The sequence below is a fragment of the Gopherus flavomarginatus genome, chromosome 2, assembly GCF_025201925.1.
Source record: "Gopherus flavomarginatus isolate rGopFla2 chromosome 2, rGopFla2.mat.asm, whole genome shotgun sequence".
Taxonomy (NCBI): domain Eukaryota; kingdom Metazoa; phylum Chordata; order Testudines; family Testudinidae; genus Gopherus; species Gopherus flavomarginatus.
Window position 1 is genome coordinate 230,300,975 of NC_066618.1, and position 13,208 is coordinate 230,314,182.

General features: G+C 41.5%; 1 protein-coding gene across 7 annotated transcripts in view; it reads left to right on the forward strand.

Moving 5' to 3' along the window:
• Window positions 1-13,208, forward strand: part of RP1 (RP1 axonemal microtubule associated) — a 320,592-nt gene that overhangs the window by 98,067 nt on the left and 209,317 nt on the right. For all 7 annotated transcript variants that reach the window (XM_050938879.1, XM_050938878.1, XM_050938875.1 and 4 more), the window contains exons 19-22: window positions 3,063-3,149; window positions 7,271-7,403; window positions 9,149-9,300; window positions 12,132-12,286. In XM_050938879.1, coding sequence (XP_050794836.1) covers window positions 3,063-3,149; window positions 7,271-7,403; window positions 9,149-9,300; window positions 12,132-12,286 — 527 coding nt within the window. The remainder of the gene's footprint in view (window positions 1-3,062; window positions 3,150-7,270; window positions 7,404-9,148; window positions 9,301-12,131; window positions 12,287-13,208) is intronic.

Here is a 13,208-nt window from a genome sequence, read left to right on the forward strand (position 1 = left end):
CTTTCCAAGTAGGTAAACTATAACACTGGTAGTTTATTGACTCAGAACCAGACTATGACACTCTTACTCTAATATCATCATATCATGAGCCTATTGACTCATGGAGTAAGGTACTATACAACATGGGTGAGGGTATCAGGCTCTGAGTCCATAGAAGTAAATTACTGCTAAATCAAATGGAGAACCATTGGCGATTATAATAACATCATAATCTTCCAAGTGTGGTGATAGATTTTGATTTGTTAATACAATTAAAGTTTCCCTATCTTCCCACTGAGCTCAGTAAATGACTAGGAATCCTCCAACTCTCTCACCTATACCCTGTGAGCTGCTCAACCTTTGGGAACATCAAGGAAAATAGGAATATGGGTTAACATTATTTTCTTAAACATTCTTTGTTCTGGGGAACAGTACAATGTTCTTATAAAGGCCGCGGGGCCTAGAAATAAGAGTTGGGGAAATATTAAGCTGCGAGGGGAGACAAGGAAACTTTATTTTTATTAATGGAAATAGAGAGTAGTTGGATAACATATGAGTAGGGATTTTTAACAGAAAAGGTAAAATGAAAACTATTTAAAACAATGTAAATAGCTCTTTGGAATATGAACCAGCAGTGAGCTGGGCTAGGAAAAAGGAGAATATGACAGAGGATGCTGCCGTCAGCCTTTTAGTCAGAAGAACACTCAGTGAGAAATAATCTGACAGTAAATCTGCTTTTCAAGTGTCTGAGAACTCTACTTGTACTACAATATATAGGATATGAAATGATTTGTATTCAGTTTAAATAATGATAACTGTTCAGCATCACAAAGACCTGAAAAATGTGATAAAATTGGACTATAAGAGTATCCTTTATACTTATGGTACTACAAAATGCTTTACAAAGTAAAGATGGAAGTGTAATGCAAACTGTATTCAATCAAAAAGGTAAGAATACATCAGTGACTTCTAACGGTTTACAGATCTCTCTGTACCATGTTTTTGGAGCTGGATTATTTAGGCCTTTTGTATCCTCCACACAATTATATGACCAATATTAGGATTTATATTAGAAATGATTTTAACCATGTTGCTCTAATGCATCCTGAGGGATGTTATTTTGCTGCATGGTTTACATTTCTGTATTCACAAACTGGACAGATGCTCTAAATATTTGTCAAAACAACTCTGCAAAATGGCAGTAATTTCTGGAAAGTAATCCTAGGTCTAAATGTGCCTGTGAGTGTTAACTGCACTTTGATTTGCTGATATATTCCAGAAGAGAAGGGGGATTCTCCATTCCATGCCTTGTCTACTCCAATCCCAGATCTAGGATTCAGAAGTTCCAGCAAATTCATAAACGTACACTGGCATCTCTACTATTTATTTTCTGACCTGAGTTAAAGGGAGACTGCCAACACCGGGAGATTAAGATTCACCTCGAAGATGCTGAATTTAATTGTATTGTGGTCACTATTATTTAGTGGCCTAACTACAGATGCTCCTTGAACCAGTCCCTGTATGTTACTTAGCCCTAGTCAAGAGTAGTCTTTCTTCTTACATGCTGTAGAAGTACCTGTTCCAAGAAGCAAGTGTTTAAGATGTCATGAAATTGCTTTTCTCATTGTGACAAATGGTCAGTCTATATGTAGGTGACTGAACTCGCTCTCTGGGTCTTCTTTTTTAGCTATAGAGTCGATCTTGCATTGGGATCTGCTTGAACAGACCCCTGTGCCTGTGCATATGTCAGTGGGATTTGGAGCATGTGCAAGGTTCCACTCTAGATCTCAGTGCCGGAGTGGGGCCTGAGTTTTCTCTTTGATCTCCTTCACTGTTGTGTACTCAATACCTTTTTCCTCAACAGGAGATTGATGGTACATTTGTAGTCATATGATTTGGGATTTGTATTCAGTTTCTATTGTATGGTCCTGTCTGCTCAGAAATGATTAGCCCGATTCTCTTTTTACGTTAGTTTTACACCAAGCATCAGGCTTTTAGAGACTCTTTTAGATATAGTACTAATCTCCCACTTCTACCAGCTAATCTGTCCTATCTAGCCAGATATTACTAGATCCCCTTGAGTTTTTGACATGCTCTCATATGTTAATAATGCCAATTACATCAGTGTCCTCTTCCACTGCCAGGCATGGTAGTTCATCTGTTTTTGCTTTTAAGCATCTCACATTGATGCAGTTTGTTTCAGTTTTCACTTTTGATGGCATGCCTATTGTTATTCAACTTTATGTGCCACTCTTTTACTTTTCCAGAATGTACCTCTGATGTAAACCATCCCTCCTCCAGCTCAGCTGTAATTTTTGATCTATCTTTTACCGGACAGATTTATTTTTGTATCACTCACCGTTCAGCTTTGTCCAAACTTTTTTTTTTCCAATCCATCAGTTGGAACCATCTCAAAAATATTGCTAATTTTCTGTGCCAGCATCCTGGTTCCATTGGGGCTAAGGTGGAACCCATCTAATTATATTGGAGCCTAAGCCGAAGAGAAACTGAATAGCCTATTTTCAGGGCCAGATTTTGAAAAAAGGCAGTCCAAGGTTTGCCTGAAAACATGCAGGAATTGTTGCATGCCTATCTTAGTACTCATAGATACTTCACTTTCTCAGGGAAATCAGGAAAGAATTACAGTTGTGCATGTGGACTTTATGCCTAAATTTTTCAAAAATGTGGCCCTCGGCCAAGCTGAATGAATGGCAAAAAGTGTAAACACAGCACAAATGGTGAAAAGTACATTAGTCTTTTCTTTCACTTGCAATAAGCTAAGACACAGGAAAGGAAATATATTGGGTTTTTTTTTTTGCAAAAGTATCATGAAAAGATAGCAGCCTGGGCACAAAATACACATGCCCACTCTTATTGTCAAAAAGCTTCTCACCCCATATGTGTGGGCAAGGAGAATTGTGTAAGGTTGCCTTCTAATCTTGGATCAACTGCCGGGTCAGTTCTCCAATGTGGGCTTTGGTTAAACAGCCTCTAACCTTCACATCACAAGCCAAGCAAGGCTGAAGTATAGAGCTTCAATGCTTGATCCTTATTTACATGTGCTGTTTTGTGTTTAAATTCAGGTTGAAATAAAATATATTGGAGAATTCTATAAGATAAGAATAGGACACGATGGAACAAGTGAACACCCAGAATGGAAGTTAGAAAAGGTAAGACTGAATACTGTGTACAGATGTGGTCTCCTCATCTCAAAAAAGATATACTGGCATTAGAAAAGGTTCAGAAAAGGGCAACTAAAACGATTAGAGGTTTGGAATGGGTCCCATATGAAGAGAGATTAAAGAGGCTAAGACTTTTCAGCTTGGAAAAGAGGAGACTAAGGGGGGATACGATAGAGGTATATAAAATCATGAGTGGTGTGGAGAAAGTGAATAAGGAAAAGTTATTTACTTGTTCCCATAATATAAGAACTAGTGGCCACCAAATGAAATGAATGGGCAGCAGGTTTAAAACAAATAAAAGGAAGTTCTTCTTCACACAGCACACAGTCAATCTGTGGAACTCCTTGCCTGAGGAGGCTGTGAAGTCTAGGACTATAACAGAGTTTAAAAGAGAACTAGATACATTCATAGAGGTTAAGTCCATTAATGGCTATTAGCCAGGATGGCTAAGGAATGGTGTATCTAGCCTCTGTTTGTCAGAGGGTGGAGATGGATGGCAGGAGAGAGATCACTTGATCATTACCTGTTAGGTTCACTCCCTCTGGGGCACCTGGCATTGACCACTGTCAGCAAACAAGGTACTGGGCTGGATGGACCTTTGGTCTGATCCAGTATGGCCATTCCTATGTTCTTATGTTCTTAAGATTTTTATGGTAAATTTGCTGATCAGTCTGCAGCATAATTAATGCTTTAATTCATTGCTTTGTGACTTTATAATAAATTGTGGAAAAACTGAATGGCATGATGGGTGATAATTAATAATTAATACTTATTTAGCACTTTTCAGCTCAAATCACTTTATAGAGAAGAGTAAGCATCATTTTACAGATGAGATAACTGAGGCAGAAAGTGGTTTAAGAAACTCTCCCAAGGTCACTAGACCAGTCTGTATCAGAGTCAGGAACAGAGCACATTCTGAGCTCTGTCCATTAAGCTACTGCTACACCAATTTGACTGGATAAACGTAATCCCTTGTGCTCACCAAATGGGCCTATATTATTCATTAAAGTATCCAAATGCATTATAAAATATATTAATAGTTTATTAGCTATCAGAAATTTGACACAAAGCATTTTCTGGGGTGTTGTGACAGTTTGGGGTAGTTCACTCAGCTCATCACTGACCCCCAACTTGGTTGGTTTTGGTTAAATCAGTGCTTTTCAACCTTTTTCCATTTGTGGATCCCTACAAAATTTCAAATGAAGCTTGGGAGGAGGAATAGCTTGGTGGTTTAAGCATGGGCTTCCTAAGCCCAGGGTTGTGAGTTCAATCCTTGAGGTGGCCATTTAGGGATCAGTGCAAAAATCTGCTCAGGGGTTGGCCTTGTTTTGAGCAGGGGGTTGTACTAGATAACCTCCTGAGGTCCCTTCCAACCCTGATATTCTATGTAGACCCCTTTGGAAATCTTAGACCTAGTCTACAGACCCCAGATTAAAAACCACTGGGTTAAATGAATCTTAACATAGACAGCTAATGACCTTACTGAATGTCAAGGCAACACAGTGGAATGTTTTATTTGCAATAACAATGAAAACTTGAGATTTTCTCTCTGGTTCAACTTTTTTGGCACATTTCTACTTGTGTGTAACCACAGAGTCCTTTGATCATGGTATATACTGTACATCCTAGCATATGTGAGTAATGAGAAATTCTTTGACTATGGGACTCTCAGGGAAAAATACCTAATTTTGCACTTAACTAGGACATTCAGAGAGGATGAAATTACTGACAGATTGTGTAATCCCAAAATACATGCCACCAAAGCAGTTACATAAATGTATTATCACTGTCAAGTTTATAAAAGGGATGGATCAGAGCCAAAACTTTGGATTCAAACTCCCTCAAACTTGGCATTGTTAGCATTGTTTTTTTCTAATGTGCCAATCACTGTAGTACCTAGGTGCTAATTTTGGAGTATTGATATTCTGTCAAATTTTGCATCCTAAAAAATGGAACTGTATTTTTCAGTTTGCTGTAGGTTGCGCTTATATTACCTCTAGAAACTGGCTGGAAAGGTCACAGAATTTCAGCTACACCATGGACAACTGCATGGGGAGAAAAAGACCGGAGTTTGGCTATGAATAAGCCAGTCATATCCTTGCACACAATAATATCCATGCTTGGAACAACATGCTTGGAGCTACTAAGTGACATAATTCTACTCTATTTTGCTGACTAACACTTGGTAGAATAAATTCATACTAGAACAGACCTATCATGGAATATTCCTTTCAGAACTCCAGACCAAGTACCTGTGCTTTGTCTCCTAACAGGGCCGGCTCCAGGCCACAGCACGCCAAGCATGTGCTTGGGGCGGCATGCCACGGGGGGCACTCTGCCGGTTGCCGGGAAGGTGGCAGAGGGCTCCGGTGGACCTCCCGCAGGCGTGCCTGCGGAGAGTCCGCTGGTCCCGCGGCTCTGGTGGAGCATCCGCAGGCATGCCTGCGGGAGGTCCACTGGAGCCGTGGGACCACCGGACCCCCCGCAGGGAAGCCTGCGGGAGGTCCAGTGGAGCTGTGGGACCGGCAAGTGGCAGAGCCCTTCCGTGGCTTGCCGCCATACTTGGGGAGGCGAAATTGCTAGAGCCAGCCCTGTCTCCTAACCTATGTGTATGGAAACACACGTGCCTGCCTTTTATTCTGTCATGTCATCTTACAAGGCCTGAATCCTAAAACCAGAACTGCATGCCAATAGCAAATTTTTGACATTAGCTCAGAGGCCTGAAGTTTAGGAATATCAAACCTGAATAGAAGTTTAAATGTTTCAGTTTTGGTCAAATGATTTCAGGAAATCTATTTTCCAATCTGTTGGTTACAGCACATTTCTTTAATATGTTAGTCCAAACTTCATAGGGCAACTCTGGGATTTCAAAGAATTCCCTTCACTTAAGAAAACCAATTAGCTTGAAAGTTGTGTTTTTTTGTCAATGCAGCTAACATTTGTTGTTGCTCTGAAGCAGCAGGGGGAGCTGTGCCAATAATCATTTGAGGTTGTCCTGTAAATTCAATTAGTGATTAAAAATCACAGCTGCAAAAGTATTTCATGTTGGAAACCAAATGCTCTCTCTTTTAAATGAATATTATCTTAAGTAAAATATGTGTCCACTTTAATAGGGAAGCAATTTAAAGGAGTCTTTTCTCCCCCTCTAAAATGTGCTTTTAGAATTTGAGTGCAAATACCTAATTTTGTAATTTTAATCATAAAGCTTTTTCTCAGAATACTATATTTCAAACAGCATCAAGAGTGTAGAGACAGAATGGTTTTGGTATGCCTGCTGCTAACGAAGGTTGAGGAAGGGAAAACTGTAGTATGTGCTGCTATAATCAGAGACCAATAATAACCATCTCTAAGAAGGAAAAGAAAAAAAAGCTCCTCTAATAACATGAAGCAACAAATAAGACAGTTATTACCACAGCACTCAGTAGCAAATAGCTCAAAATTTGGATCTTGAACTATCTTAAATTGGGGAAGGTGTAAACGTGTTTGGTTGCAGGGGTTTGGTTTGTTCTATTATAGAAGCAGGAGCCAGCTATAGAATTTGGATCTGGATCCACCAATTTCAACATATAGATTTCTTAGAATCTATGCAAATATGTGCTTTCTCCCACCAGAGTTCAGAGGGATTTAGATTCAGGAATTTGGTTTCAGCCCATTTCCATTTGGAAATAGCCCTGTAACAGACCCACTTCACTTTCCAAAATCCTAGTCTCACTGCTCATTTTTTCAGAATGTTTTCATTCTGCAGTTCAGAAGGCAGATTTCCATGGAATGTATCCGTAGACAAAAATCAAAACCCAGTGATGTTTAGTAAGGTAAGAAGGCAAATTTAATTCACATGTTTGCTCACACCAAAAATAACACATATTTTGAGAACTCTTAGCAGATAAAAAGAATAGATGTTGGCAATTACAGCAGAGATACCAAGGAATGAGTGAGCATAAAGATTCTCTCTAAAGATAGTCTTTCTAGTTCCAAGTGGAGGCACATTGGTAAAATAGTAACAAAATTAGAAAAGTAAAATGAAGGAAAATGTATCTCTTCAGTACTGGACACTGCAGAACTGGAGAAACTGCATTGCATCATGGCTGTTGTTATTGCTTCTTCCCTAGGTGACACTGCAACATGTAAAAAGCAGGAGGACTCTGAATTTTCCAGCAAACAAGTGGTTGTCAAGAAGTCGTGGAGCTGCAGATATTATATGTGAACTCCCAGTAGAAGAAGCAGGAAAACCCATTTATCCAAGTACGTGTAATGGTATTGTTAGTAATCTCAGAAAACACTTCAGTTCTTGAAAATATAATCTCTTTGTAAGCAGGGGAATGGTCCTGCTATTGTGGGGAACTTTCCTGGCTTCTGCACTACCCCGGTGAAGTGGGCTAGCGAAAGGATCTGAGTCCTCACTCCCACTTCCTTTACCCAGAGGCCTCCCTGCCCTTGAGGACTCCCTTTCCACTCTCCTGTCTGGCAGAGTCCTCGTAACCCCAACAAGGCTGGGCCCAGGATTCCTGGGGGGCTCAACCCCCAACCCTGATGTGGTCACCCAGGACAGGGGCTAGGGTGTCCCCACTCTGGGGTAATTTCTTTGCACTGCGCACCTCCCTGACCCACTGATCACATCATACAATTTAAAGCAAATGCAAGTTATTTAATTAACAATTAATTTTAAAAAAGAATAAGGAAAAATGGGAAAGGTTAAAGGAAAACACATCACCCTGCTCTGTGGCAGGGACCATCACAAACAGTATCTCTGGACATCAGGGCATTTCACAGTCTGTTCCTTGTAGGTCCCAGGCCTCCTCCTCAGGCCCTGGCTGTGCTGCAAGGATGCTGTGGGTCAGACAGTTGCTCTGGTGGTGGCCACACTCTCTCAGGCACTGAGTGGCAGGACCCTTCTCCCCAGTGTCACCCCTGCTCTGTCAGGGTTATGACCCCCCTACAAGTCTGGCCTGCAGAGCCTCTTGGCTGACACGTCTCCCTGTGCTGGGCCCACTGCCCAGGGTCCCCCTCGCTCTCCCCAGCTGCTCACCGCACCCAGCTCCGGACTGCTCCAGCCCCAGCTCCACACTGCCTCAGCACATCTGCTGCTGCTGCTCTGCCTTCAGCTCCCTGGGCTGATTCTCTGGCCTCCCTGGCTCCAGTTGCTACAGATCTGCAGGCTGCTTTTGTGAGTATGGCTACACTCGAAACTTCAAAGCGCTGCCACGGCAGCGCTTTGAAGTGTGAGTGTGGTCACAGCGCCAGTGCTGGGAGAGAGCTCTCCCAGCGGTGCACGTACTCCACATCCTCATGGGGTTTAGCTGCACTCCCAGCGCTGCGGCGCTGTTTACACTGTTGCTTTACAGCGCTGTATCTTGCAGCGCTCGGGGGGTGTTTTTTTCACACCCCTGAGCAAGAAAGTTGCAGCGCTGTAAAGCGCCAGTGTAGCCATGGCCTGTGTCTCTCTCTCAGCTCCCACCTGCTTCCTGGGCTGCTTGTCTGGCCCCTCTGGCTCTGGTTGCTGCAGCTCTGCTCCCAGGGCAGGTCTCTCTCTCTGGGCTGTACTCTGGCTTTTTGGGCTGCAGCTCTGCTACCAGCAGCTTAGCATGGGCCCCTACTCTCACCTTAGCTCGGCCCCGCTCTGTCTGACCCAGGCAATTGCAGCTCACACAGAGGACGGGACCCACCCTGGCCTTCTGTCTCTTTGATTAGCCTGCCCACCCTATCAATCAGGCTGACCTGGAGCATTGGCCTCTCGCCATTGTTCCTGGGGACTGTCAGTCTCAAGGTCCTGATTTGCCATCAATCCCTCTTCTTTTAGTGCTGAGAGCTAGCAACCAAAACATCCCCACTGAATGTTAGTAAAAGGGGATAACAGTCCCCTTACATTTGCAAATGTTTGCAAGCCAGATTTGTGGTGGTGTCTTCATTATGACTGAAGGTTGAACATGTGAATTGTGATCTCTCTGTATGAATAACTAACTTGTGTTTTCCTTTCCCGGTATTGCAAGTTGTGAGATACCACATTTATGTTTATACTGGCCATTTGGAGCAAGCTGAAACAGATTCTCCGATCTACCTATGTATATATGGAAAGAGAGGAGACTCTGGTCTAAGACTTCTGCATAAATCTGATATGCCAGTGAAATTTCAGAGGGGAATGGTAAGTCTGAACAAGGAAGTTTGCATATTCACAGAGATGTGTTTAAAGTAGCCTTTATACATGCTTAAAATTGGTTTTGAGGGGAACTAATCAAAATCTAGGATACAAACACACTTCACATTATTTAGCTACTCTTTTATTAAAAATTTGGTGCTTGCCATTTCTGGGAGATAATATAAATAAGGGGGGAAAAAGGACCTAGTAAACCAGAAATGAATAATGGAACAAGAGTAAAACAGGGAGGGTGGTGGTGGGGACATTAAGGAGAATAAAAGAATAGAAAAAGAAAGGAAAAAAACAAGATGATGAGAAAAGCCACAAGGGAAAATACAGACATTTTCAGTCAAAGCATAGAAGATCAAAATTGGACACAAATGAGTGCACAAAAATTGTTTCATGGCTTCAAATCTCAGTAGGAACATTTGCTGTCTATTTCTTCTAACACATGGCAGTTTTGATACTGATGAATGCAATCCAGGTGTAAATGAAACTATCTAATTTGTCTTTCATGTACCTAGGAGCCTTACCATAAGTAAAATACACAAGCTACATTCTGCACTGTGGTTTAGTGGACTGAGCAAGACACCAAATTTCAGAAATTACTGAGTTCTAATTCTGGTCCTGTCACTGAGGATATGTTTATACTGCAATAAAACACCAGTGGCTGGCCCGGGTCAGCTGACTTGGGCTTGTGAAGCTCAGATTGCAAGGCTATAAAATTGTAGCATAGCTGTTCGGGCTCGTGTAGGCCCAGAGTCTGGATTCCAGCCCAAGCCCAAATGACTATGCTGTAATTTTATAGCCTCGCATCCCGAGCAAGCAGACATGGGCCAGTTGCAGGTGTTTTATTTCAGTGTTGATATACACTGACTTTCTGAGTGCCCTTGGCAAGTCGCTTGGCCTCCACTGTGTCTCAGTTTCTCCATCTGTAAAATGGGGGAATATGAATGCTTACTAACCTCACAGGTTATATTGACATATTTGAGGAATACTTATAAAATGCAAAGCGTATATAAATGTTCAATTATTCAGCACAGTAGAACATCCCAGATACATTGAGAAACTGCAGGTGGATCTGTGCCAATTTAACAGCATAGAATACAAATCTGCCCCATTAGTAAAGCATTAGATATTAAGTACTGCACAAAGGAGTTGAAATTCAGGACATAAAGTTGCCTGAGACACCTCTTCTGGGTAGGCTAATGAGAGTATCCTGTATTATATTATTTATACAAAAAGTCTAAGAGTGAGGAGATTCTATACTTCACCTCATTTGTTACAGAAGCTGGAAGGTGTGTAGTGAATGAGGCAGGGGACTGCAGGAAAAGAAAGTATCATCTTCTGCTTCAGGCAGTTGAATACTGCCCTGGAGAACTGGATTCTATCCCTGCCTTTGCCACAGAGTTCCTAACATGATGCTGGGCAAGTCACTTAAACAAAACTTTCACAGGTGGCCACCATGTTCCTCATTTTCTGGGTACTCAACTTGAGATGCTTCAGCTCTGATTTACTAACTTGCTGAGCACTCATAGCTGGAACTGAGGATAATGGGAGCTCTGCTCTGGACGTGTAAAGTGCTATAAAATGCTGAGTACTCTGAAAGATCCGGTCCCACGCTTCTCAAATTGAGCACCCAAAATTGGATGACATTTTTGACAATTTTGGCTTTAATCTATGTGCTTCAACTTCATCATGAAATGGGGATAAGAATACCACCTCACCTCACCTCACCAGGGTATTGTGAACACCAGTTCATTAATCTTTGTAAAGAACTGATATGCTGCAGTGACTGCATCGCAGAAAAACCCATGAAGAAATGACCAATTCTGTATTCGGTGCAAGGTTTGGTTGTTGTGCAGAAAATAAAGTGGGTGTGGGGTGGGCAGGAAGGAAGGAATAAGGAGGATACAAAGAAATATTAGATAGCTCACTGAATGGGTAACTCTGTCCATCCTGTACACTGAATGAAGCAGGGGATCCTGTGGAAAATATAGTATGTGATCATATAATTAAAGAATGTCTCATAATGCATATGCACAAGGGGGTTGAACTAAGGTTACATCAACACCCCTAATTCTGGCATTTCCTATCTTTAGAGTGCTTGACTTTACAACCTTAACGTGCTTTTAGCGTAGGGGTTTTTTGGATATCTGTGTATGTAAATTTATACTTTTCACCTCTTCCCTTTGAGTTTTCCTGTTAAACTTAGAGTTTGCACAAGCGAACTGTATGCTCTTCATGAGGTCAAAACTAGGCCAACCTGAATCTGTCACCTGATCAGCTGCATGCCTCCATTAAAGCAATCTTCATCAAGCTTTTGCACAAGTCTAAATGGATAAGCAGAACAAAGTGGCGTGCCAGATTTCAGCTTTTTCAGTATAATGGCATTTAAATAAGGGGAGAACCCCACATGCAGCAAATATGTACCTTACTAAGAAAATAATGTTACAGTACTGTAAAGTGATCACCCCAAACACTGCTCAAGCATTACCGTAAGGTGTACTGGATCAGTACTGAAGAATTTAGCACTACTTTTGGGGAAGGATCGTAAATGTAATTTACATGAGGTTTTTGCCATTACTATTACATTCAGATTTTTAGCTTGTCCACTTATTACCTGATACAAAATTCATTGAGTCAATGGAGAGACACTGGATAACTTCAATGAGCTTTGACTCTACCCCATTGGGAACAAACTGACTCCCATTATATCCAATGGGAATCTTTTCGTTGGCTGTAATAAGAGTTGGATCAATGCCCTTAAAATACTGAGCAGCTTTTAGCCTTTCTTACTGCTGTTATGAAGTGGTGTCTGCGCTGTTGTCTTCTAGGTGGATATGTTTGAAATGGAAGCTGTATCTCTTGGAAAACTGCAGAAGGTGCTATTGCACTGCGAGGCCAGTAACAAGGCGCAGTACTGGTACTGTGAGAAAGTAATCATCAGAAAAGCTGGGAAGGACTCCGAATATATTTTCAACTGTGAGAGGTAGTATTTACACTACAGCTCTTTTGTTTTTAAACTAGCTTTGTCTTCCCAAATAATCCTTTAAGGCTACACACCCTTTGGATGATACCCATGTGAAACATTTAGCCAATAGATGTGCTCAGTTTGGTTTTTCCAGGACCAGGCAGATAAACTCATTACTTATCGCTCCAGGATTGATTGCTTAATTTAGTGATTGCTAGGTAGTGTGTGCCAAAGGCTAACTCCGTACTTCGTAATGTTATATGATTGGATTGCGCAAGTGTACCTCTGTCACATGTGGAGCAATGCACTAAGATGGTGGGTGAGAATTTCCCATGAAAAAAGGAAAGATAAATTATACAAACAGGTTTTTAAATTAAAGCCTCATTCTCCATGGGAAATCCATGAGGAGCACAATTCAGAAGTAGCATTTGTTCTTGCTGAAGAGATGACTGAGATGCCAAAAAGGGGTAAGTTTTTCCGGTGGTTATCTAATTTAAGCTATTAAATCAGTATAACCTCCCCCTGCCCCACCAGCAAGCAGGGGTTACACCAGAATAGCTAAAGTCACTTGAGAAATACCACATCACCCAGCCTTTTTACATTTAACAAGAAAAGAAGAGCTGTGGAAACCAAAAACATGCTCAGGCCCATACGATAATGCTTACACTGCAAATTCTCATACATGTGAACAACTTTGTGAGTAGACCCATTGAAATTAGTGGATTGATAGGAGGTAATGTGCCCTAGTGGACAGGTCTCTGGACTCTGGGTCAGGACACCTAGTTTGTATTACCAGATCTATTGTTGATTTGGTGTAAATTTGGGCCTCTTGCTGAAACTCTCTGTGCCCCAGGTTCACTATCTTTAAAATAGGAATAAAAATAGTCACTCACCTTTGTAAAATGTTTTTGAGATTAAGGCAACCCTATAATTGTTATAG